Source organism: Carassius auratus, chromosome 50 (genome assembly GCF_003368295.1).
Source record: "Carassius auratus strain Wakin chromosome 50, ASM336829v1, whole genome shotgun sequence".
Classification (NCBI taxonomy): domain Eukaryota; kingdom Metazoa; phylum Chordata; class Actinopteri; order Cypriniformes; family Cyprinidae; genus Carassius; species Carassius auratus.
This window is the reverse complement of record NC_039292.1, coordinates 19725000-19752648: the sequence shown is the minus strand read 5'-3', so window position 1 is coordinate 19752648 and position 27649 is coordinate 19725000. Positions and strand designations below refer to the sequence as shown.

At 35.0% G+C, this 27649-nt stretch overlaps 1 protein-coding gene across 3 annotated transcripts in view; it reads left to right on the top strand.

Annotated features, from left to right (window-relative positions):
* The window catches only part of LOC113067292 (protein diaphanous homolog 1-like), an 88359-nt gene that overhangs the window by 9636 nt on the left and 51074 nt on the right, over positions 1 to 27649 (top strand). For 2 of the 3 annotated variants that reach the window (XM_026239683.1, XM_026239682.1), the window contains exons 2-15: positions 8373 to 8399; positions 11886 to 12050; positions 12566 to 12667; positions 14038 to 14168; positions 14259 to 14342; positions 14967 to 15036; positions 15117 to 15256; positions 16371 to 16476; positions 16571 to 16681; positions 17472 to 17590; positions 18723 to 18839; positions 22694 to 22809; positions 23549 to 23613; positions 25856 to 26035. In XM_026239683.1, coding sequence (XP_026095468.1) covers positions 8373 to 8399; positions 11886 to 12050; positions 12566 to 12667; positions 14038 to 14168; positions 14259 to 14342; positions 14967 to 15036; positions 15117 to 15256; positions 16371 to 16476; positions 16571 to 16681; positions 17472 to 17590; positions 18723 to 18839; positions 22694 to 22809; positions 23549 to 23613; positions 25856 to 26035 — 1533 coding nt within the window. The remainder of the gene's footprint in view (positions 1 to 8372; positions 8400 to 11885; positions 12051 to 12565; positions 12668 to 14037; positions 14169 to 14258; positions 14343 to 14966; positions 15037 to 15116; positions 15257 to 16370; positions 16477 to 16570; positions 16682 to 17471; positions 17591 to 18722; positions 18840 to 22693; positions 22810 to 23548; positions 23614 to 25855; positions 26036 to 27649) is intronic. The other variant, XM_026239684.1, reaches the window with a different exon arrangement.

Below are 27649 nucleotides of genomic sequence, written 5' to 3'. Positions count from 1 at the left end.
ATATATAATATTTTTGTTTTTAATCCCCAAAATCTTTTAGTAATAAAAATTACAAATGTTTAATTTATAAAATAAATGTATAATTTATAATATTTAATTTTGATAGTAATGATACACGTATATCATTATTTTCATTATATAATCTAAATGAATTATTCTAAAAAAAAAAAATTATAAGAAATTTAAATTAATAAAAATTCTTTTCTAAATGGTTATTTTCAGTCAATTCAAGGAAGAAAAATATTTAACCGTTTTTGTTTCAGTTAAATGTAATAACATAATGTTGTTTCTGTATGGAAAGTTCAGTTCGGTGGTGTTGTATCTGTATAAATATTCATTATTGTTTGTTTCTTGAGTGATAAACCCCTCACCCCCTAAAAACAGTCCTGATGCTTTGGGATGCACAGCCTTCGTGCCGTTTCATTGTTAGCCTGGTAACCTCATTAACCAGCTCCCAGACGGGCTTGCTGGGTTATGCTGGGCATCGAGGGGTGACAGGAACTGTTGTTTATTTAGTTTTGAAGGAATTGGTTTGTGCTGTTGTCTAAACGAAAGGTCTTGAATGAGGTCCTGTCATCAGAAGCTCCTCAGCGAGGGTCAGTCCATTGTGTGTGTGTTGCAGGTGCTTATTCACGCGTGTCATTCAGCCAAGCGTTATCACAGAGAGCATGTTACTGCGAGCACTGGAAGCAGACTAATTCAGCTTGAAGGACTTCCTGTTGACATGTCGGGTCACTCACACTGTTAGGCTACTGTACAGTTGTTCTGAAGGTGTCAGTCAGTACGGTTGGGTATCGAATGGGTTTTATCCAATACCGGTGCCATTTCGATACTTTTAAAACGGTACCTGTGCCTGAATCGATAATTCTATAAAAATAAATAATTAAAGCCTAAAAAGGATGACATAAAAGAACATTAAAAATATTTAAAATAAATCCATAGCATTCACAAGCTCCTTGGATGCTCATTTCCCAAGCATTTCCCATTACTCTAAGGCTAATAAATGCATTTCCCGATCTGGGTTATTCTTTAATACAAAACCACACATAATGTTTCTACTGTATCGTTGTCAATCACTCCGATATTTCGTTAAAATGAGTGCTGTGTGTCACTGTCTTTAATCAGTTCTGTGAATGAATGGATGCTCATTCTTTATAAAGATCATAAAGTACAGTCTTAGGCACATTAGTATTTTCACCCCAAAAAAGGGTTTTAAGCCAGTAATTTATGTATTTTGCTTAGTAGGAAATATCAGTTTACATTTCCAAATGTTCATTCAAAATTAATTCATTTTAAGCCACACAAAGTTAACATGTTGCAGGGCTCCAAACAAAAAAAATCGACTTAGGAGCCATTGGCTCCTATAAGAAAAAAACTTAGGTGCCAAATTATTTTTTTTAGTTGCCCCAGAATAAACAAGTTTTATGTGTTTTATTTATATTATTTATTTTACATTTTAACTTTTTAATCATACTGACGTGTTTATGTCTCATCTTCTGTTGACTTTATCAGCATTTTAATCCATCAGATGACCTGGGAGTGAAGGTTCACTTAAAGTGGGAGCTAAATGTCTTTTCCAACTTGAAATATACAGTCATGCGTTGTTTATTACACAAAATCTGTACCAATATCATGGACCATAAGCATCACTTGGCCACTGAGTATAGTTTGGGGTCCTCCTCAATGCATCCTGTAAATGTTGTCATACTCTCTTAAAAATAAAGGTGCTTCATGATACCATAGAATCTTTTTTTCCTGTCTAAATAGCTTCATAAAGAACCTTTAACATTTGAAGACAATAACAGATTATGAAAAGATCAGAAAGAGATTGTTCTTCAAAGAGCCTTTGACTGAATGGTTCTTTGAGGAACCAAAATTGTTCTGTGAAGAACCTTTTAAGCTCCTTTATTTTTAGGAGTGCGTGTCTTTCACACTTTCAGTCTGTTTTTTTTTTTTAATTAGTAAAATGAAATTTTATAGGAGGAGTTGAATCATGTAGACAACCGGTTAAGTAAAAATATAAAAATTCAATAGCAAGTTCGTTATTTCAAATGTAGCGGTATGCGTGCGTGCTCATAATGGAAGCGACGCGCTCGTTTTTTCCAGGCTCGCCTCACCGCACCGAGTTAAAACCATCTAATCTTGTCAGAATCCCGCAAGCGCGCACCGCAGGTCATGTGACAAGAACCAACCAATCAGCTTCATCCTTTCCAGTACCGAAGTTGAAAGCTCAGCCAAGATGAAGGAACAGCTGATCATAGCTGTATATGGATAGCCATTTTTAAATACATTTAGTAACCGAGCTACTGCAAGCGATTTTTAGTGCTGAAAATCCATTTATCCTTTGCTGAAATTTATAAGTCTTCATGGAGAGAGCAGGTCATGGTTGCTTAGCAAAGCCAGACGCCTCAGGAGCGTTTCTGCCCGAGCGCTTTGAAAAGGAGAAAGCGGCACGTCTAGCGTTTTCCACGCGTTTTTAGTCGCGATATGTGAACGGCCCCTTAAAGAGCACCAAAACTGTATTTATTGTTTGAATTTTGTTATGAATTTGGAATAATTTTAAAGCTGATACTTTGTAAATTAAAAAGTAACAAAGCACAAAGCGATTACTGGATGGCAAGTGCACTTCAAATAATTAAGTGAATGCATTAACAGAACACAGCATGGACTAAGATCTTGTTAAGAAGAAGCCTTATGATTATAAATGAGAACTGTTAACGATATTGCCAATATCCACACAGATGACAGCTTTACCTATTGTAGTTTTTTCAAGTTATGAACGAAATAGACGCTGTTTTTCTGCACTTTCTCTTCAAGTCTCCATCATTTCTCTCTCTCGCGCGTTTATCAGGTGTGTGTCAGCACTGCTGCGCGACAGATGAGGACTGTTTAAAACTCTTTTTCCCCCTAAAACTTCGATGCGCATTCACTCAATGCGCGAACATAACAAAATATGCGAATGCAAAACAATCAGGAAAAAGGCATTAAATGCAATTTTTTAAGAGATAACATGTAAATACATAGGCCTAGTCGCCATTGGCGACCTCAGCAAAAACTTCACTCGCATTTTAATATTTATGGTCGCAAATGCGACCGTTTTAGTCGCAGTTTGGAGCCCTGTGTTGGTATTTCTTGCTCTGAAACTGCCATAAAATAAAACAAAAGTTTATTGATCTTTGAAAAGGTGTACCTGTTTATCGCGATAATTTCTTGAACAATTTTATCATTCAGCAAAATTTGTTATTGTGACAGGCCTACGTATAATTTAAGTATATTTAAATAAGTGAAATTAAAGTATGCGTTCATATGTGTTAAGGGCTAGATTTTCGCTGGAGGAAACAGCTGTGGTGTGATTTGCGGTGAATAGAGCGAAAACTTTAGATGCGAAACCGACTGCTCCCTCATGACATTTTGTAAACTGTATTTATGACAAAGAACTGCACAGATACAGGTATTCTAACAATCTGTTGATAAACACACACCTTGTGTCCTCTCTTTGTGTTTAAGTGCGCATGCGCTGCTCCGCTCGTGGTCTGCAGATTGAAGAGCGCGCTGAAAGCTGGAGAGGAGACCGGTCTGACGCAGGTTTCATATGAAATTTAAGTGGACTGACTCTGAGAGGATCGCAAATTTGTGTACAATTTAAGAAGCTAAATGCTATAGCCCCGGAAAAAAAAGCCTAGTGACGCCTGTGCTTCTTTTGTACATTTCAGAGAACCAGGATAAATATTTCAATTAATCGCTCAGGCATTCAAGAGGCACCGAAATCTGCGCTCTGATTCGGTTCAGTGCATACCGGTTCCATATTGGTACCGGGTTTCGGTACCCAACCCTATCAGTCACTCTTATTCTTCTCTGTAGTGTTGTGTGTGTGTTGTCATCGTTCACTTTATTCGTTAGTTTTATAAAGTCAGGATGCTGACTGATTGACCGTTGGATGATGCAGAACTGTAAGGGTAAATCTGACTCCACAGGGTCATATTTCCTACACAGAAAAAAAAAGAGAAAAATAAATTATATTTAGTGTAAATAAATTTATAACCATTTTAGATTTTACAGTAGGGGTGCACCAATATATCGGCCGATGATAAATGCACATTTAGTCAGTAAAGCCGGTTATCTAATCGGCGGTAAATACCATCAGGTGTGTGATTTCACATAGAGCAGCTGTTACTACACAGAGCTGTTGTTAACTGAGAAGCTGCGCAAATCAATGGTGATGATGAACGTGGATTTGCGCTGCTTCTCAAATGTAACTTTCTGATATCATCCTGTTGTTTTGTTCCCTATATAGACTGAAACAATACTCAGTTTGTGTGTGTGTGTGAGCGTTCTTAATGCAGTTTTGCATGTGTGTCTTTCTTTGTGGCACTTCCTGTGAGCACTTTGTGCAGGAAGTGGTTTGTCACACTTTGACGGGCGTGTCTGGTGGGGCCCGAATTATGACATCATTTTAACACTCATTCCCCAAGTTCAGTTGGCAAACCGAAATTGACATTTGTCTCCATTGAAATCAAGCAGTATCACTCACACACACACACAAACACACATGAAAAAAATGCTCATATCTTATCTATTTTTAGAAGGAAATGAGAAATGCAGGAACTTTCAGAGACACACACACATACCCAGCCTGTCATCCACATGTGTGTTTGGGTGACTTTATGTTAATCTGGTGTGAGGTCATATTAAGATGTTTCACTGCTGATGTCTTTTAATGTCTTTCTGATGGCTTTTAATCAACTTCATGAGGTGCATCCTGGGATGTTTTTGATTGTGGTCGACCAGTATTGTTTTTTTGACAGCCGATGCGGATATCTTGGAGAGCAGGATGGCTGATTTAAAGCCTTATGTCATATATATATATATATATATATATATAGTACCACTCCTTTTTTAGTGTTATTGAACGAGGAACATACTACACCTCCAAAGTATGTTTTTTTTTTTTTTTTTTTTCATTCAATGATCTGTTTTTTTAAAGGCATTACAATGTAGATACAATTTGTGTTCAGTAACTAAACTTATTTTAGCATTAATCATTTCAGTAGAGGCCAATATATCAGAACGATTTAAAATGCATGAGAAACATGTATTTGATAAAGTTTATTAAATGTCCTTCATTCACAAAATTATGCATGTTCATTTATTAAATATCTGATCATTAGGGCTGCAGCTATCGATTCTTTTTGTAATCGATTAATCTAGCACTTAATCGATCGATTAATCGAGTAATCGGATAAAACGATTTGTGTGTGTTTTTGAACAACCAAAACAAATAATGCATAACAAAAATGATGTGGCTGTAAAATGAACAAGCATTTGGCTTTTATTTCTCAACAGAGGTATTTATTTCCAAGTCCAAAAGTTTGGCTCCAAAAGTTAAGTGCCAAGTTGGCATTGCCAACAATTATAGAACAATGTACAGTTAAGTGAACTTACTGTAACATGTATAACATGTATTGTAAAACTAATATGAATATAAACTTAGTTATTTGTCTTCTTAATACACATTACAAAAAAAGGATTGCACCTTCTGCAAATTTAGTTTAGTTAACCTGAGAACAAAAAATGAATATAAAATATCAAGCCAAACAGGTACACAATGTATAAAATGTATAAAAAATATTATGTAAATAAAACAATTATAAACAATTATAAATAATAGTCGGTAATCTCAAAACAAACATCAGAATGTACGTGTGTGTGCGTGCGTGCGTGTGTTTGTGTGTGTGTGAAGGGGTTCTTTTTTTAGGCTATACTCTCTTGCAATTGAACGTGATAGTTACGTTTACTACTTTAAAACGTCATCAAAGTAAAACATCATATCTAGTCAAACCGCATCACGACATCGCTACAAATGCAGTATGGGATTAAAATCAGCGAACATCAATAGGCTTAGACTACGTTAACTTACCTTGTTTCAGCGATGCTTGGTGAAACAGCATAGAGTGGATGTCTTCTGTTCAGATGCTGAATCATGGAAGATGTGCTGTTGTGGTATGCCAGCTCTATTTTGCAGTAGAGACACTGCACCTTGTTCTCTTCTTTATTAAGTGTGTAATGATCCCACACTTCAGACAATTTCTGCCGTTTATTTATAGATCTATTCTCCGCCATCGCGCCAAGTAAATTCAAAAGGTCCGTGTGAATAAACGGTCCATGTGACACAATCAAATCCCTGCGCCGTGCGTATAGTGCGCGTCATAGGAATTTAACGAGGCTTCGAGGCAGAGTTTTTGCCTCGAGGAATTTTTGTAATCGAGTAACTCGAGGAATCGTTTCAGCCCTACTGATCATACAGTGAACTGCTGATAAGATTGTAGTTCTCTTAGCTCAAACACATTTGTCTCTTTTTAAAGGTGTGGGAAGAACCCCGTTGTATTGTTAATTATTGTTATATATATTTTTTCTTTTTTTATATAAAATAATCAGTTTTGGATATTTTTGGCTCCTGCTGTTACATGTTTTCGCCCGCATGTGTTTGTGGGTGTGACTGTGAAGAATTAATTTTTTATTGCTTTTAAGAGAGTAATTGAAAGAATTTATTATATTTTTCAAGTATGTGTTTTGTTTGACCTCACACACACACACACACAGATGTATCTGAGAGCAGGGGGAAGGAGGTTGAGTGAGTTTTGAGATGATGATGATGATGATGATGATGATTGCTCCACACACATTCTGTGATGTTTTGTTTTATTGTTTCAATTTTAGTTTAAGTTTATTTTAATTTATACATTTATTATTTCTATGTTATAATAATTTTCAATTTGTATTTTTAATATATATTTGTATTTTATTTTAGCTTGATTGGTGTGACAAAACTACATTGATACTATCAATGTTTCCAGCTTAGATCTATACCATAAGAAATAGTGAAAATAAAAATAATCAAATGAAAGTCATAAAAACAATTGCATGAAATCCATGATTTTAAAGGAATAATTAAGTGTGTGTATGTATATATATATAGAGAGAGAGAGAGAGAGAGAGATTGTCATGCCAATAAAGCTATTTGAATTGATATTGATCTTTCTTAATCTCTCTGTGGTGATATGAAGATCTGATGCACACATACCTGAGACAAAGTTATCCGCATTACTGTGGCAGAAGGCATGTGCTCTCTGTTGGTTTGGTTTTGTGAGGTCAAAGGTCGTGTCTCTTATCACATTCCATCATTCTCGCTCATGTTCTAAGGTAACATTTGGGGAATCTTCATTGTTTTGTTTGATCACCATAGAAACGCCTGTAAGATAAACGGGTGACAGTTGATTCTCTGTGACGTGATGCGCTGATGTGTGTGTGCTGTGCTGCACTGCCCTCGTGCGGCGGGATCATGCGCGTGCAACATTGATTTAGTTCATATTATCTTCTCACAGTAACCTTACATTAGAGCTTCTTGATTAGTAAAACCCAGAAACGTGATGTGGCTTGTTGCAATTCTAAAATGACAAAGGCTGTAATTTAATTAAATCTATTTCGAAAATAAATCAAAGTACAGTGTTTAAGAAATTATATTATTTTTCTTAAATAATCGAAAAAATATATTATCTTTAAACAAAATGAAGAGTATAGAATTTGTATGTAATAGTGTAATATTATTTTGTTAATAATTAATGATATGGCTTGGTGTAATAATCAGATCAAAAAGGCTGTGATTTTATTTAATACATATACTGCAATTTTGGTAGAGAATTAATGGTTAGTGTTTAAAATGTTTAATAGTTGAAAATGAAGAAATTAATAAAGCTATAAATATTAGCTTTGAAATTTTTGTCAAAATAAAACTGCAGTAATTAACTTAATCATAAATATAAGTTATGTTCCTTTAAAGTTATTATATTTTATTATATATATATTTTTCTTATACTGCTATTTTAGTAATGATATTGTATAGTATTTGTGTACAATATCTAATTTTGCTTAAATATTTGGACACTTTGCTGCCTTGCAAACATCCACGGAAAGTGTTTATTTATTTATTTATTTGTATCACATTTTAAGTCACAATCTTTTTTCTCCTTTTTTTATTATTTATAAAAAGAAATTTCAGATTTTTTTTGTTCCTCAAACCATGCAGCCTTCCCTTATAATCTGTTTTTAACAGCAGTGGTTTCTAGTGTTTAGAAAATGTGAAATGACAATGTCTTTGAATTTATTTTATTTTTTTCTGTCTTAAACTCAGTACTAACAGAATTATATTGTTTTGATATAGTTTTGAATTTCTGGCCCATGATGCCCTTCCCCTCCTCTTTCTGCTGGGTTTTCCTTCCCTCTTTCTATCCCAGCTGTTTTCTGTCTTTCAGACTGTGTTTGGTTGTCTTTCTCTGTATGTAGTGTTGATTTTTCTCTTTCCTGCTCCTGTACAGACTCTGAAACGGCTGATTCCTGATGAGGTAGGTGCACACGCGTGTGTTGTGTGTGTTTTAATGCTCTTCTTCCGTCTCTCTGTCCCCTCACCGCATGTAATGCCACTGACAACATCACCGGCCAATGTCCCCATGACCTTTAACCTTTCACCTCTCACCATGTGTCTGTAGCGCACACTTTTCCTGGCGTCCGCCGTCGCCCGTCCGATCACGTCTGACCTCAGATCAGTGTTTCTGTGTCCCGTGCTGCTGACTGCAGAAACTGATCTGATGTCAGTGTCCAGTGACTCTCTCTCTCTCTCTCACACACACACACACACACACACACTCCTGTCACCGTGAGAGGAAGCGTGTGTCGTCACTCATGCATCGATCACACTCACGCTTGTGTTTGATGAGTTTTCATGAAACCAAATGATTATGAATTCATATTTGTGTCAGCAGGATCATGAGATGAGGTACATGTACACAAGAATTTGTGAAATAAGAGAAGATTCATTAATTAACTAATTCATAGGGCTGGGGAAAAAGATAAATAATTGGATTTATCGTTTTTTTGATTCAATATTGATTCTCAACAGCTACGAATCAATCTTTTCCGGTATTTATTTCAGCACACATTTAAAACAAGATCTGATTAACATGAATCTTATCATTACTGTTCTAGACTAGATGTCACCTTTATTTACCTTGCGTGATGTTACAATAGAAAGCATGTCATTCATTCAGCGCTTATCATGGCGGAGATACTGTTGATGAGAACCAAGAACAAAGCCAAACGCGTGATTCGCAATGCTCAGGTGAAATGCTATAAATCTGCAGAAGTACTTGATATCACGCATAAGGAGCCATGATTTCCACAATCAATGAATGACTGGCGGATGTGAAGGTGCACTGTTTTGTTAACTAACGTAACTTACACACATACTAAAGCGTGGACGACGCTCGCAGTGTTTTGCAGCTTTTGCCGTCTCACTATGATGATACGAATACACAAATAACATCTCCAGCTGCTCTGAGATTCACTTCATTAGCATTTTACAGTTTAATTTGACAAAACTAGTGATAACTATCATATCACAACAGCTGCAAGTTCCTCACAGCAACCCTTCAAAATAAAAGTATAGTTTAACATAAAGAAACTTCAGAATACATTACAATTTAGCAGTCTTTACACCTAATATTAATCTTTATTTTTTAAGAAATAATAATTTGTGTTCTTTTTTAATTTTTACAGTACTTTGTTTGCCAAAAAAAAATCAAAGGGTTTAATTTTCATTTGATTAAGATAAATTAAATTAATGGGGTTTTTTTTGCCTCTGATTACCAGAAAAATTAAGAACATTTTATTGGGTCCTATTATTTAAAAAAAAAAAAAATTAGGTCTGTGGTTCTTAATTAATTAATTTATTTTATTCACCATTTGTAAACCGATGTTTACTGTTCGTTTTCTGATAGCGTTTGTATTAAAACTATTTTGACTGAATGTAATAAAAAGAATCGAATCGAATCGTCACATCTGAATCCATACCAAGCCTTACTAATTAACTTGCTTTATTTACTAATTATATTTATTTTCTTGCAAATTCTTTACCAATAAACTTTTTTTAATCTTCAGTTACATATTTATTTTAGTTACTTCTTCAGTAAAAGTTTCCCTTTGCCCAAATTCAAATGGATTCTTTTGTTAATGAGAAATATTTTAGATCTATTAAGTTATTTTAGGAATTAATATATTTTTTTAATATGATTCAAAAATGACTCCTGATAAATCAATGTTGTTTATAAAGAAAAAAATAAAATAATATATATATATATATACATACATACATACATATACAGTACAGACCAAAAGTTTGGAAACATCAAAATCAAAAATACAGAAAAACAAGTAATATTGTGAAATATTATTACAACTTAAAATAATAGTTTTCTATTTGAATATACTTAAAAAAAAATGTATTCCTGTGATGCAAAGCTGCATTTTCAGCATCATTACTCCAGCCTTCAGTGTCACATGTAACATCCAGTCGATCACATGATCATTTAGAAATCATTCTAATATTCTGATTTATTATGAGTGTTGGAAACAGTTCTGCTGTCTAATATATTTGATGAATAAAAGGTTAGAAAGAACAGCATTTAAAAAAAAAAAAAGAAATTCTAATAATATATATATTCTAATAATATATTTTCTTTACTATCACTTTTTAGCAATTTAACACATCCTTGCTGAATAAAAGTATTGATTCTATTTAAAAAAGAAAGAAAAAAATTACTGACCCCAAATTACTGAACAGTAGTGTATATTGTTATTACAAAATATGTATATTTTAAAAACATATCTTCTTCTTTTTTTTTTCTTTTTATTCATCAAAGTATCCTAAAAAAGCATCACATGTTCTGAAAAAATATTAAGCAGCAGAACTATTTCCAACTTTGATAATGAATCATCATATTAGAATGATTTCTAAAGGATCATGTGATAATGATCCTAAAAATTCAGCTTTGCATCACAGAAATAACAGAAATATCATTTAAAGTGTAATAAATGTAAAAATAATTATTTTAAATAGTAATAATATATCACAATATTTTTTTTCTCTATTTTTGATCAAATAAATGCAGGCTTGATGAGCAAAATAAACTTCTTTCAAAAACATTAAAAATAGTAATGTTTCCACATTTTTGGTCTGTACTTTTATATATATATATATATATATATATATATATATATATATATATATATATATATATATATATATATATATATATATATATAATTTTCAGATATAAATAGGGTTTACATTTAGGAAAGTGTAAGAAATGGTGGAGGATTATTTTTACTTGGTTGCAGTACATTTTTGTCAATCAGTCAAAAGTTTTTTCTTTGAAACTGTGCCATGGTCATCCAAAAAATGTTGTAAATCAATGTTTGTTGAAAGAAATATTAGATTATCATAGATAGAATGATTTAGAATATTCTTGTGATGCTCTGTGTCCGTAGTTTCAATCATTATAATAAAGCTGCTGCTGTTGGTTAGTATTAAATGAATGTGAAGGAGGATGTGTGTAAGTATCTCAGATTTTTCTGCTGCTTTACTCTCGTCTCGACTTGAAAAGATTCCTTAGAAGAGCCGGATTACAGGATCGATCTGGAATTTCCTCAGACGCCGTTTGTTCTTGCTGATTGACAGTCTTGATGAGATAAAAATAGAAAGATAATTAAATCTGAGATGATATCAGTGCACTGTTCCCAGCAAAATATGTTCTGTCAGTTAAACTCTGTTTCTCTGTTCAGAATGAAATACTAGCGTACTTTCAATTCTGAGATTTAGTGAGTTCTGGTTATCTTTGCCAGTAGGATATCTGAGTCCCTGCATATAGAAAATTCACAAACTGTGCATGTTGGATGTTAGTAGATCATTCTGAACATGCAGTGATTAACAAGATGCAGATTGTAAAATCCTCCTGTGAGGCCTGTCTGACCTTTGACCTTTGACCCTGTGTCAGCTGGAGCGCTTCACCAGCATGCGGACGAAGAAGGAGAAGGAGAAGGAGAAGGGAGGCACGATGGGAAACAGACACTCTTCAGCCCCCCAGTTTGAAGTGTACCAGAGCGCCTCTCTGAACGAGCTGACGGACGAGTCTGTGCTGGAGCTGTTTGAGCAGATGCTGGTGAGTGTGTGTGTGTGTGTGTGTGTGTGTGTTTGGACCCGCTTAACCCATTTTGGGAGCAAATCTGTACTCCTATGTGAGCTAAACCTTATAAAATCTCCATGATCCTCATTTTGGGCCCATTCCCGTTTGTAAAATCTGTAAGAAAATATTTTTTAGTATTGTAAAAATGCAGAAAGTTTTCTGTTAGGGTTTTGGTTTGGATAAGATTTAGGTTATAATATTAAATGATTTAATTTCTGACACATTTGCGTGTGTGTGCCTGGTTTAAAATATACCTAACAGTTATTGGGGTCAACACTTTTTGGCACATCTTTTAATTTATTAAAAAAAGATCACATATATATATATATATATATATGATCTTTGCGATCAGTCAGGATGATAAGCACACATATTTATGGGGATATTAAAAAAATCAATAAAACAAATAATATGAATTAAAAATGATATTTTTCCTGATCTATTTAGGCTATAGGTATAAGTCTCTTCCCTCTCTCTCTCTCTGTCTGTAGGTGGATATGAACCTGAATGAGGAGAAGCAGCAGCCGCTGAGGAAGAAGGACATCATCATCAAGAGAGAGATGGTGTCTCAATACCTGCACACCTCCAGTGCTGTAAGAACACGCTCCAGACGTCTGTCTGTCTGTCTGTCTGTCTGTCTGTCTCAGTTTAGTTTCAGTTGGTCATTTCATACATGAAGTGATTTACAGTATATCATCTTCTAATGAGTTACACCCATCTACTCGTGGCTCTGAATCTGAATCCCTCAGTGGATCTCAGAGGTGATGAAGATGATCAGGTGCTCTTCCTGTGGCGGTTTCAAGCTCTTCCTGTCACACACACAGGATGTGGTTCAGATTTCTCTACAGATGTCAGAGAGGACACGGCTGCTCTCCAGCTGTATCATAATCTGCTCTCTTAATGCTGACACTTCGTTCTATTGCCACAGGACTAGTTTGAAATAGTTTTACTGGGATAATTCGTATTAATTCATTTATTATTATTATTATTATTATTATTATTTGTCTAATATTTACTCGCAGACCAATGCAGATAAAATAGTACAAGGACACTTTTTTTTCAGATGCAATAAACGGTTATTTATATTAACTCTATTTTGCAGATTTTATTTATTTATTAAATGGCATAATTGTTATTATTATTATTATTATTATTATATTTAAGTTTAAGCAGTATATAATCCTACGTGTATAAGTATATAATCTTTTGATGAAGTTCAAAAGAGCAGCATGTATTTGAAACAGAGATTTTTTGCAAGATTTTTAACGTTTAACTGTCCTTTTGAATAAAAGCATTAATAATAATAATAATAAAGTAGAACAAGTCCAATTTCAAAAGGAGAATTAGACTGATCATTATCATATTTCTGCTTCTAAATCCTCCAGAACATCATACCCAACAGACCTCCACTGTAAATGTATTACTATACTGTATATGTGCTTATTCACACAAATATGAAGTAGCACAACTGTTTTCAGCTTTGATAATAGTAATTGAAACATTTCTTGAGCAGCAAATCAGTATATTATACTTATTTCTGAAAGATTATGTGACACTGAAGACTGGAGGAATGATGCTGAAAATTCAGCTTTGAATCACAGGAATAAATTACATTTTACAATATATTCACATAGACAACAGTTATTTTAAATTGTAATAATATTTCACATTATTACCGATTTTACTGTATTTTTGATCAAATAAATGCAGCTTTGGTGAGTAGAAGAAGCTTCTTTCTAAAGCATTGAAATCTTTTTTTTTTTCTGGTAATTTATATAAAAGAAGCGTTAATTTGTCATTTTCTTATATATATTCAGAGTTTTTTTCTGTTAAAAGAGAAAAGAGCACAAACAAGCACAAAGTTCTGCTTGCCATATACGGGTTGAATCAGCAGCATTAAAGTGCAGTATGAGGGTCTGTAGCATCATTACAGTTAAACTCATTTGACCCTCTGTGTGTTTAGAGTAAGAGTCAGAAGGAGAGCTCCAGGTCCGCACTGATGTACATCCAGGAACTGAAGACCGATCTGAGAGACGTACCGTTACTGAGCTGCCTGGAGTCACTGCGCGTGTCATTGAACAACAACCCCGTCAGGTACACACACACACACACACACACACACTCTCATGCATTGAAGCATTTCTATGTGTCTAATCTCAGCTGATCGTTGAATGTGTGTTTCAGTTGGGTCCAGACGTTCGGAGCCGAGGGTTTGGCTTTGCTTCTGGCGTTCCTCAGGAAACTCCAAGATGAGAAAGAAGACCCTTTGTATGACATTAATACAGTAACACACACACACGTTCATGTTTTAGATCTTATACAAGAGTGATTCTTTATTGAGGGAAAGTGTTAACTACTAGTTTTAACTACTCCTTTTAGCTATTGCTATTCACAATTCGAGCTGTAATATAAACTTAAATGCCTCTGTAAATATAGTTATAACTAAAGGCTTGTTTTAGACACATAACCCTAAAAAGCCTGACATATTAAATAATATTTAATTGAACGGTTTATTTATCATTTAGACAAAATGGAAAAAAAAAAAGGTTTGCATATGTGTTTTTTGAGTATCTTATCTGATACATCCAACTTTTATGACTCATTAAGTATGATATAGTGAAAATATGACACATTTTGTATAATTATACATTTAGGACTTTTATTCTATAAAGTCTATACTATCAATCTGATTTTTCCATGTTGATCATTTAGTGGCTTCAAAAATGTGCTCACCAGATATAATACATTAGGATTAATAGGGTAGTGTTTTTATACTAATATGTTAATGTATCGGCCAATCAGCATCCAGGATCTCAACTATCCATGATTTTAATATGTATCTCAAGCACATTGATGATGTAATTTGTCTCTCTCACTCTCTGGTTTTCACAGGAATCCTGGGATTGGTGTTAAATGTCAACATGAGATCATTCGATGTCTCAAAGCCTTCATGAACAACAAGGTCCGAGCAGATCTGAGCCCATGTTGTAATATAGACGGCGGGAACTGTTATTAACGTCTCTCTGTCTGTCTCTCTCTCAGCACGGTCTTAATGCCATGCTGACGTCAAAAGAAGGAATCCCTCTCCTGGTCCGATCCATCAATCCAAAAGTGCCGCACATGATGGTGGATGTAGTCAAACTGCTGTCTGCCCTCTGCATCCTCGAGCGTCCAGGAAACACGTGAGTGGGAAGCTGAAAGCAGAAGCAGTGTTCACATACTCAACAGTCTATTCAAATGGCATTTCAATAGCCACACAAGCTCATCAAGTGCTAATCAGACACTCAGTGACAGAAATCATGTTCACCGGGGGAAGTTAGCATACCAACAGTCCTTTAGGATCAATAAAATCATTAATGCTGTCACTATAGAGAGTAGTTCACAGATAAAACTAGTGTTTTTTAAAAATTGGTCATCAATGTTATTTTAGTATCATAAATACACTAAGGCTTTTGTTTAAAGTTTAGTATGAATTTAATTTTTATATTATGTATTTTTATATTTTTATGTTCTGTTTTATGATATTTTCAGTTTTAATTTTAATTGCAGTTTGTCTACAGTGTATAGTTGTTTTTTGTTTTTGTTTTGAAATGTTAGTTTAGTGCTGTCAAATCTATTTGATCAAGATTAATTGCATTCAAAATAAGTTTATGTAATATGTGTATATTGTGTGTGTGTGTGTTTGTCTTACATAAACACAAACTTTTATTTTGGATGCGATTAATCACGGTCAATCAATTTGACAGCACTAGTTTAGTTATTTTATTTATTTAGCTTACGATACACAAAATTACAAAATGTGAAGTTTTTTTTATATATATATTCTGTTAATAGTAATTTTATTTCAAATTAACTTTTTTTTTTTATTATTGTAAAAGTTTTAGCCAACTCATATTTTCTCTTTCTCACTTTCACATTGTTTTTAGTACTTGAAGTAAAGATGAAATAAATTAAAATGCAAATATTAGACATTATGGAACACCATGAAAATACTGAAATAAGTTTAAATACTATAATTACTAAAAATGAATTTGAGTTATATAGAAATATCCAAATCTTGGGAAAAATGCACACAAACTAAAATGAAAACGAGAAACATAAAGACATATAAAAAACAAAATGTTAAAACAACATAGCCAATCATTTCACATGTGAAAACATGAAAACAATGAGATGTAAGTGTAACAGCAGAGAGGGACGTTTGGAAGATTATGTGCCGTGCAAGACAAAAACCATTTTAAATGATCCACAAAGTCATATTAAGAAGTGTGTGAGGTTGGACTGTGTGTGTTTCAGACACGAGCGAGTTCTGGAGTGCATCACTGAACAGGCTGAAGAGCAGGAGATTGAGCGGTTCCAGCCGCTGCTGTCCGGCATGAATAAAAACTCCATCACGCTCAAGGTAAAACACTCACACGTGACCGAGAACACAGACTGCTGATGTGAAGTCCTTTCCCTGATGTCGTGTGTGTGTGTGTGTGTGTGTGTGTGAGCAGGCCGGCTGTATGCAGCTGATCAACGCTCTCATCAGTCGAGTGGAGGAGCTGGACTTCAGGATCCACCTGAGATCAGAGCTGATGAGACTGGGTCTCAGAGACCAGCTGAAGGTCCACACACACTTACTAGACAGACATAGCACACCAAAAACAAATAGGCAATGAATGCGACTATATTTTAAAAAGTTACAAATATTATCTTTCTAACATATCACACAAACTCCAATTTAAATGATATATTTGCATTACTGTTTCTATATATTTTTATTGTACAATATTTTTGCAAAAGGAAATGTACTTAAACACTTTTGAGTCTCTCAAATTAATCAATGAATTGGTTTTGTAGAATGAATCATATGACAAGTATTATTTTAGCTTCGAGATAGTATTGAAGTTTATAATATTTTGAATTAGTTTCATTTCAAAAACGAATAGTTTTGATTAGCTTTCATTTTCATTTTAGTTAAAGGGATAGTTCATCCACAAATTTACATAAATGTCATTACAAACCCCTAACAGCATGAGGTTGAGCAATTAATGACATAGTTGTAATTTTTGGGTGAACTGTCCCTTTAATGTTTTAGTAATTTTGTTATCAACCAAAACTATGAAAAAAAGAAAAACTATGTAGATAAAATAAAATAATAATAATAATAATAAATATGATAGTAGCATACAACAAAATTGCTAAAACTTTAAAATTCTAATGGAAAATATGAAAATTGTAAATATTTAAAAAAAAGCTAATCTCAATTATACTAAAATAACCTCACATTATGTATATGCACTATAAACTTAGTTCATCACATCTTGTTACGGTCAACACTGATTTAATTATAATGGCACAATCATAATTTCAGTTTCACTTAATTTCTCCATCTGTGTGTGTGTGTGTGTGTAGGAGGTGAGGTCGATTGAGAACGATGAGCTCAAGGTTCAGTTGCAGGTGTTTGAAGAGCAGGCTGATGAAGACTCTGAAGATCTTCGCTCACGGTTGGACGATGTCCGTCTAGAGATGGAATATCCTTCACTGCTGGCTTTAATCATCTGTCTGAGACACGTTTTGAAGAGGCCTGGCTTCAACGCTGGGCTTTGTTGACTTGATTTCTTTGTAGATTCTGGTTTCCTGCATGTGATTGTAGTTCATAAACTGGACACCAGGTGTCTCAAAAGTGCAGAATCATTTTTACAAGCTGAGACGATCCTTCAGCTCACAGAGTGCCATAGTTTACACTTTATAGTGGGTCATAACACAAAAAAACTGGATTTTGGCTTACTCTTAAAAATAAATATATGGATCTTTTCCCATGTGAAGACATTTCATAACAGAGGTCATTTACATTTAGAAGCCACAGTAATAAAATAAAACTCAACAATAGTCTTGTTTTATTGTCAGTGAGACAGAGTAAATGGCAAGGAAAGTCTTCATCATGGTGGTTTTGTGCAAGAAGCCTCAACTAACATTGAAAATGTACTGTGAATACAAAGCGCAGAAGTATGCAGAGAATGACCTTTTTAGAATTTATTTCTAAATCCGATTTTCATATTTTGTCCACCAGGTGGTGCCAGAAATCCTAGGCTTGATTTTGTCCAAATCAATCATTCATAAAAGATAAATGGCAAGAAAAAAAAACTTTTAGTTGAAATATGTATTTGAAAATATTTTATATTCTTAGAAATAATCACAGTGGAGCTGCATGAAATATACAATTCATATAATATTCACTGCAGGTGTGAAGTATTTATTGCAAATAATAAGCTTTTATTGCCACTCAGAATAAGTTTGAATTTCATTTGTAGTAGTTTTATATGCATTTGCTATTTTTAATGTTTAAAAAAAAAAAAAATCTAAATATTTTGTTATTTTTATTTCAACTTTCGATTTTTAAACAATTTAACTACTTCAGCAGAAACTTAACTTAATACCCCAGGCAGCATTTCTAATTTTCATTTACTTAATTCTTCCTCGGATATTAACATTTTTGCATTGTCTATTAGGAATTATTATTATTATTCTTTTTTGTAAATAGGATTAGTTTAGTTTACCAATAACAAGAACACGTGGCAGATGTATTTTCAGCCATGGGGAGTAAACTGCATTAGATGTAACTGTGTGATGAGTTTTAGTTGTGGTTCTTTAACTCTGTGTCACTGATATGACTGAAGTCTTCCAGATCTTGATGAACACGGTGAAGGACTCGAAAGCTGAGCCTCTCTTCCTGTCTCTGCTGCAGCACCTGCTGCTGGTGCGAAACGACTACATGTCCAGGTATGACATCACCCTACAGTGACCTTTCACCCTGTCAGGACATCTCGAGATGATGCTGTCGATGCATGCTGTATTGATGAAACTGTGGTTGACATCTTGGCTGTCGCATCACTGACTTGCATATAGCCACGTGAGCTGGAGAGGTTACAGCTGCCAGCCGCTCTCAGGTTATGGGAAATGGCAGAAAGACGTGATGTTATTGTTTGGTTGTAAAGCAAGAAAAACACTGTCCAAATTTTCGACTTATGAATGAAGGGAAGAAAAAACTGAATTGAATAATACAAAAGCTCTGTTTTAAAGCCCAGTGAGCTCCCTATCTGTCTGCTGTCTACATAGGCAACATAATAAATGATTGTGAAGTAGATCACGGAGTTTTCCTTTTATGTAACACAAAAGAAAAAAAGACTTGGCGGTTTAGACCAAAATGAGACATAATGATTCTTTTTTTTGCTGAACTGTCCCTTTAAAAGATGATTGTAGTTATTCTTGTGAATGAGTTTGAGTTTATGGATAAAGGAAGGAGACAGGAGAGACAGATGCAGTTAGACGAGGAGATGTTTGATTGATGGACAGCAGGAGGTGGATGTGACTGTCGACGGCGAAGCTCTAAATAAGAACCCAGTCACTGTATGACACCCCCGCTTCAATTAACTACCAGACACACACACACACACACACATACACATATGTCAGTGCATTTAAAGGTTTTCTTGGAAGAGAAATGATTGCAGCCCAGAAGAGAGGCATTTTCTTTCATTTCTGTTTCTCTAACCTGCACATCTTAAGACACACACACACACACACACACACACACACACACACACACACACACACACACACACACACACACACACACACACACACACTCTCTCTAATTCTCTCTTAAATAGACAGCCTTTCACACACACACACACACACACACACAGAGAGAGAGAGAACAGAAGAGCTGGTGGGAGTGTGAAAAGACATGGACAGATGGAGAAAGAGCGTGTGTGTGTGTGATGGTTTGTAAACGCTTTCAAGATGTTAGAATTGTTGCTTGTTCCCTGTCTGCTCAATTTGATCCGACAGGCAGGAAATTGGAGAGACTGTTTCGGTCCTGAGCCTCTCTCTGTCTCTGTTTCTGTGTGTGTGTGATGCTAGTGTACTGCACAGTATATACTGTATACTATTTTATATATGTGGAATATGCTGTGATTCCTATGTGTTGATGTCACTACACTGCAAGTGTAGTAATTCATGAGGATTTAAAAAAAAAAAAATTAAAGTAGAGCTGCATGAATAATTGTTTAAAGACTGTGATGTTGATTCAAACTCCTATGCAATCTTATCCCTAAATGACAACAGTTCAGCTAACTTTTGATGCATGCAATCATGCTGGGTGTTGTCACTTTATAGGCTTCACAGTTTTTCAACTACACAGTGTCATCATTTCTGTTACAAAATTAAAATGTTCAAAGAAGTACTGGGATGAAAGTATATAGTTATGATGTAAACACTGCAGTCTATGGTAGCATTAAAAATAGTGTAAATTGCCTTTTGAAAGAAAGGTAATGCTTCAAATACTTATTACATCATTAGGCCAGTAGGTGGCGACAATTGACTGTTAAACATGAATCTATTGAATCATTCATTCAAGAGAATCATTCAAAACTTCCAATTCACCCAGTAATGAGTCATTGTATCATTAATTTAAACCATTTTTTAATTGTAATTAAAATAAATAAATAAATATTTATATATAAATATATATATATATATAGAGAGAGAGAGAGAGAGAGACTTAAATTAAAATGTTTTCAGAATCTCTAGTAAATAGAGATATATATATAAATAATGAAATAATGAGTAAAGATGATGTTAAAAATCAGATCACTTGGGTTTTTCATAAATACTTACAATTGTATAAATTGTGCACCATATAGCGCCAAGTTTAAATGTGGCAGAATGAGTGAAATTTGATGAAAAATAGACCATAAGTCTATTATTGTACTTTTAGGTCCTTTTAGTATGAGTATGAGACCTTTTGGAGAACACTGAATCGTTAAATAATGGTGAAATTTTAGCTGAACTAACCATTTAATTGCAAAATATGAGCAGAGAAGTGAAATAAAAGTTATGAGCGCCACATCTGAGCCAAGTGCTGAGAGTTTTGAGAAAGGAGGAGAGTACAGAAGTGTGAGAGGGAGCGCTTGCAGGTTGTTCTCTGCTGCCATCAGCAGAAACGTTTCATGCCAGTTTCTCTTCAGCGATTAATGTGCTGACACACGGCAGAAAATGACAACGCCTCCGTATAATTATCCTCCAAATATAACTGCAGCTCAAATCCCCGAGCGGCCTGTCTGCCCACAAACAAACTCTCAGTTATTTCACCGCTTTAATCACTGAAGACAGAGAATTAATTAGGATTATTCTGATTTCTCTAAAAGCCCCTGGTTAAACCCAAATGAGCGGCTGCACTATCACACGGACACCAGGGGTCGCTCTCGCTCCACCGAAGACACCTGGAGTTTGATGGAGAGGGAGGGAGAGAGGGAGAGAAGAGAGAGGGCAAATGGAGGAAAATGTGGTGGAAAAGTGTTGAGTTTGTTTCACAACAGGTCAAGATAAAGAGGAAAACCTCTCAAATATCAGAGAGTCACACATATAACTCACAGGTGTCTGCTTTTTAAAACCTCTTTCACACACATATACTCGAAAAAATATTTAGACCTAAATGTAGGATTTATGCTATTGAATGTCTATCCATTTGGATTACATAGAATATTATAATATAAACGAATTAATAAACTTAATGTGATCCAGATTTGTCAGTCACCCATAAACAGGTCAGGTTTCTGTAACGGCACCAATGTATTTTAAACACAATAACCAGGTTTATGTGTTTGTCAATTAAGCAGATTCGTTTCTGTCACATAAATGTTAACTTATTAAATATTGTTAATTCCACAGCTTTTTCTTTTTTTTCTGGTTCCATTTAAACTTTGAGTCATTTTGTTAAGTGTTTTCTGTCATTTGTGGTAATTTTGTTGTTTTGTGTATGTCTATATAGTTTTAATTAAATTCTATTTATATTTTAGTTTTTTTAACGCATCGAGTTAAACTAAATGAAATGTTGCCTTGTTACGTTTGTGTTTGATTTCAGTTAACATTTCAAGTAATAAAATACTTTTTTTGTTCGTTTTACCTTTAGTTATCTATAATAAGTCTTTTAACAGAATTTTTTTCCACAATGATTTGTGCTGATTCTAAGCAATTTGAATAAATGCATTTTGAAAATGTTATTTAAATAACAGATGCAGATAGCTATTAATAACTGCCTTGACATCTTTTTGAATGTAGAACTCTTACAAATATGCATCACATTAAGTTCACATTAAGTTTATTTATTTATTTATTTTTTCAGATAATAATGATTATTAATAATAATAATATAAAATAATAAATAATAATTCAAATGGATGAAAACTGTTCATTTACATACCTAATACCATACCAATATCTGATATTATTTGTGTGCACATGCATTAAAATGACATCTCACTACACACTTATACACAATCCTGTGTGGGCTAGTGAGCTGCCTTCCTAGACAGCATCTCTGGGCATCATAATCCAGTTTTGATGGATAAGATTGTCTATGGTGTCTCATTTTGAAAGGTCACTGCAGGTCATCGTGGACGGCTGGTGTGTGACCCTGTGCCAGACGGTGTGATGAAAGTCTCTTATTTTATTTTATGAACTCGCCGCTCAATATTTCTGTTTGGTTTCCTTCTGAGCTTCAGAATCTCCTTACTGATGCTAGTTGAACACAGATTGATGTGTCTCTGTCTCTGTCTCTGTCTGTCTCTCAGGCCTCAGTACTATAAACTCATCGATGAGTGTACGGCTCAGATCGTTCTGCACAGGAACGGCTGTGATCCAGACTTCAAATGCAGGAAGTTTGACCTTGACGTGGACCATCTGATTGGTAAGAGACAAACACTGGACACCGTAATGCCACATTTAGCCACTGGAGGGCAGCGTTCAGAATCTCCCACAAAACATCCCACAAAACATCAGAACATCTCAAATCCCTTCCAGAAAAATCCAGCGTGACATTGAGAGTGCTCACAAACAAGCTCTTTAGGATTCAGTCCAAATAAGCTCATTTTGTCATTAGCATGTCGTATTTGTCCGAGACCAATGCGTACTTCCATTCTCTCTGCCACCTGTGACCTCATTATCATATCTCACTAGAACCCCTCCCATTGGCTGCTGACGTCAGCGCTGACCCTCTCGCTGTCTGACTCACCAGTTAAATTAAGTTTGCTCGCTTTCCTGAGACTCCTTTTGGGTTGTAATGCCACACATTGCAGTGATATTGATCTGGAGTTCAGAGAGACTTTAGGGTTTGAGAACAGACACAGAAGAGTTTTCCACGAGCTTTAGATGTATAAATGAATGCTGCCCTTTGTGTGGCGATTTCAAAGGTGCTTTTGGGTTTCTCTTTTTAGCGCGAGTGTGAGATGGGACAAAGTGAGCAGCAGATTTTAATTAGATCGTTCAGTAATCAGAGCACGAATCACAGGAGGAAAAGAGACCCGTCGAGTGAAGGACACTTTACACACACACACACACACACACACACACACACACACACACACACACACTCACACACCCCTCATAAACTGTCTATTCACCCGCTGCCTGTCTCTCTTTCTCTCTAGATAACATGGTTGATAAAACCAAAGTGGAAATCAGTGAAGCTAAGGCCACAGAGCTGGAAAAGAAGGTATTGACACAGACAAACACACTCTTGAGACTGGATGAATGACACACAGATTTAAACTAAATCATTCTCTACTGAAATGCATTGAATGGGCATCCAATATTGATCAACAACAGTAGATTTACTGCTACACACACACACATGCAGCCGCTGCTCCCAGACGCCCCCCGCTGTCTCGGTGCGCCTGTCAGTCGACAGATGTGTAATTTGGGAGCTGAGATGAGCAGAACAGAGATTTCCTGTCTCTTCCTGACAGCTTCCCTCCAAACTCACCAAATACAGTTTACAATTACCCTGTATGTGTGTGTGTGTGTGTGTGTTTGTGTGCCTTTATCTGAATGCATGTACTCTTGTCTGTGTGTGCATCTTGGTTGGGTTTCTTAAAAAAAAAAAATAAATAAATAAAAACATATCCGGGTCATATTTCACTCCCAACTCAAAAAAAAGGAAGACAGAGAGAAAATGCTTATTTTCAGTTTCTCTTTATTATTACAGTTTATTACAGTATTATTATTATTATTATTACAGTTATTTATTTACTTGCATTGACTTTATTTCCATGACAATTAAGCAAAATGAACCCTCAAGTTCTCATTACCATGATGCATCCTTTTGTTTTACTTTCTATTTTTGTGTCACTTAAATTAGATTCTCATTACTGTAATAGTGTTTTCCTACTGTATTACAATTAAAAATCGCTTATGTAATTTTTTGTTACTAATTTTAATTATCACCAAATTTCAGTGCAGTGCAGCTAAAAATCTGCCATGTATAAACGTTACAGCTAAAAAGTTACGTGTTTTATTCACATGACATTATTGTCCATGAGATTTTTATTAACACAACACAAATTTGACCTTAAAATTATCATTACCATAATTCATCATGATGTTCTGCTTTAATTAATTTTTTTTGCAACCAGCTAATGATTCTTATTCCGTTCTCATTACTGTAATGCAGTGTTTTCTTACTGTATTAGAATTTCATAAATGAACAATTTATGTAAAGATCATGTAAAAACGTTACAGATGTATGTTCTCGATACAAAACTGTTTCACTTTCATTACTGTAATTAAAAAAAGAGACGGAAGCAGCAGTTGTGAGTGGGGTGGCCAACTCTAGCTTCACCCCTGCGTTAATTAAACTGAAATACTTATTATAATATTCGCCTGCGTTAACGCTAATTTTGACAGCACTAATATGTATTTGGTTTAAATGTTGATACATTTTATGCATATATTATTGTACTGCACTGTTTTTATAAGCTAAAAGACAGTACAAATACAAAATATAGTTTAAAGCTCTTATAATTAAGTGAAGTTGAAGTTTAACGTTTTTGGGGATGCAATGTGACCATGGCACATTCTTGACAGGTTTCCTGAGATTTACTCTTCTCTGTGTGTGTGTTTTTCTCTGTCCCAGCTCAAATAAAGTAAACACTGCAATACTTCCTGCTTCACTTATGCTTTTGCGTGAGTGTGTGTCCTATGGGGCTTGTCAGGCGAGTGTTTACACTTCCTCTCTCTCCCCCCTCCTTCCCTTTCTAATTTAGAGTAATAGCAGTGTGTCGTCAGAAGAGCGACAGCAAACGACTCTCATTACTAACACATAGAGAAAGTGTGTGTGTGTGTGTGTGTGTGTGTGTGTGCGTGTGCATATGACCCTTCCATTTCCGCTGCTGTCACGTAATTGCATGTCTTGACTCGCCATCAATGTCACCGGAAATTGTCAATGTCTGTCTGTGTGAGGCAGAAGGACAGATTTTGTGGAAGTGTGTGTGGTGAATACTAAAACCCACAGAGACTCCGTTTCGCCTCAGATTTGTTCTTGAATCCGTCCTCTGAGTCGTCCACGCTGACAACAACAAACCACCTTCACAGTGATAAACTGAGGGTCACAGTCTACACATGGGTCACCTGAGAGTTTATTAATAACACAATATATACAAGAAAATGTTTTGAGCAGCAGATCAGTATATTAGAATGATTTCTGAAGAATCATGTGGCACTGGAGTAATGATACTGAAAATTCAGCTTTGATCATAGGAATAAATTACAATTTACAATATATATGTACACAGACAACTGTTATTTTGAATTGTAATAATACAGTTTTACTGTAAATGTAATCAAATCAATGTAGTCTTGGTGAGGAGAAACGCTTTAAATTTTGTTTGTCATAAAGGTGTGTTTTGTGAGATTTAGACACATCCTGGTGTTTAATTGAGATGTGTGTTGTTGTGTAGCTGGACGCAGAGTTGACGGCCCGTCACGAGCTGCAGGTGGAGCTGAAGAAGATGGAGGCCGATTACGAGCAGAAGGTTCTGGAGCTGAGCACTGAGAAAGAGACGCTGGGGAAAGAGAAGAACGAGCAGGAGAAAGAGAACCAGGGCCTGCAGTCAGAGATCAGCCAACTGAAAGAGAAGGTACACCGACAGGAAGTGATGTCATCTCTCTATTACCAGCTTTGGTTAAACAGCCCAACATAACTTTTGGTCAACCAGTGGTGTGAGTTTAGGGCGGAACTTCCTGTTTGTTTAAATGTTTTTAAAAACAATGGACTTTTCAAATTTCTGAGATTTTCAGAAGCGGAAATAAACTACAGCAAATACATTTAACATAAGTAAATAATTTACAAATACAGTTAAGATTTTTTGCTTTCCCATTTGCTTCAAAATCAAAAGAAAAAAAGTGCACGGTTGCAGTTCCAACAGCATTTTTTTGTAATTACTGTGTAATATTAAGTGTGGGAACACTTCATTACAGTATATGAAAGGGGTCCAGCATTTTTATTTATACATTTTTTTTGACAGTCTCATCAGGAATTCACATTTTTGTGTGTGTATGTGATTTTTGTTATCAACATTTTTTTGTCAAATTGGCATTTTGTGTTTTAGAATTAGAACACCACATGTACTACATTATAGTGTTAATTTCATTAACGAAAACTATGACTAAGACGAGACGATGATCAGAATACAAAAATTTCAATAAACAATAACTGTAACTATATAAATATGCAATACCATTGACAAAAAAACACTATAATGTAAAAAAAAAAATAAACTATACAAAAATGTATTATTATTCTCATCGAAAAACAGGCAACACAATATAATTGTAGGTAGGATCTTGTTATTTTTGTGTTTTAATAATCTAAAACCTAATTTAGCACACATTTTACAATAATGCATCCAGATCAGACTCTCTGCTCTTCTATATATTAATGGGCAGTTCTCCAGCAGAATAAACTACAAAGTTGACCAGACTGTGTTTCTGAGAGAAGTATGAACAGAGAAGAGAGTTAACAAATGTGAGAGATTTATAGAACAGGAAGGACAGTAATGATGTTTATTTATTATCTAACAAACACAACACAGTCGAGCTTCAGATAATTACAGTGGAAAGTGATGAACCGCATCCGTCAGCAGAAGTTCAGATGTTTGGACGCTTCATCTGTCCATCCATATATATATATTTATAGTCTGAGAGAAGTTGCTGAACTCAACCAACTCATCACCTACAGTTAAACAAGCATCGGAAACTTCAGCTAGAACCCCCTGAACTACTTCAGATTCTCTCTCTTTCTCCGATGTGACATTAGCAGGCTGGTCACTTTTTTATGAGTTCTGCCGAGTTCTGGGTAAATAAATCATGCTGCTAATTAGACATGAATTTAAACACTCCCTCATGTTCTTCCAACTCTTGCCGGATCTTCTTCTGTCCGTCTGTCTCTCTCCCTCCATCAGTTAACTAGATTTTTACATTTTATGAAGAAACAAACCACAAAAGTAATGAAAAGTTGCAATTGCATTTTTATTTTGTGATAGAAAAAAAGAATGGTGAAATGTGAACTGAATCTGAGAAAAAGTCAGGGCTCATAACGCTCACTCTTAGCGCGCTAAGAAGACCTCGAAAGATATATCTTAACAAAGTTGTTTATGTTCCTAAGTGTGTTCCCCGAAGTGTCCCTTAGGAAGCTTCTTAGCATGCTGCCTCTTACGTCCGACATTACAAGAGCGCTGTCCCGAGCGAAGGTG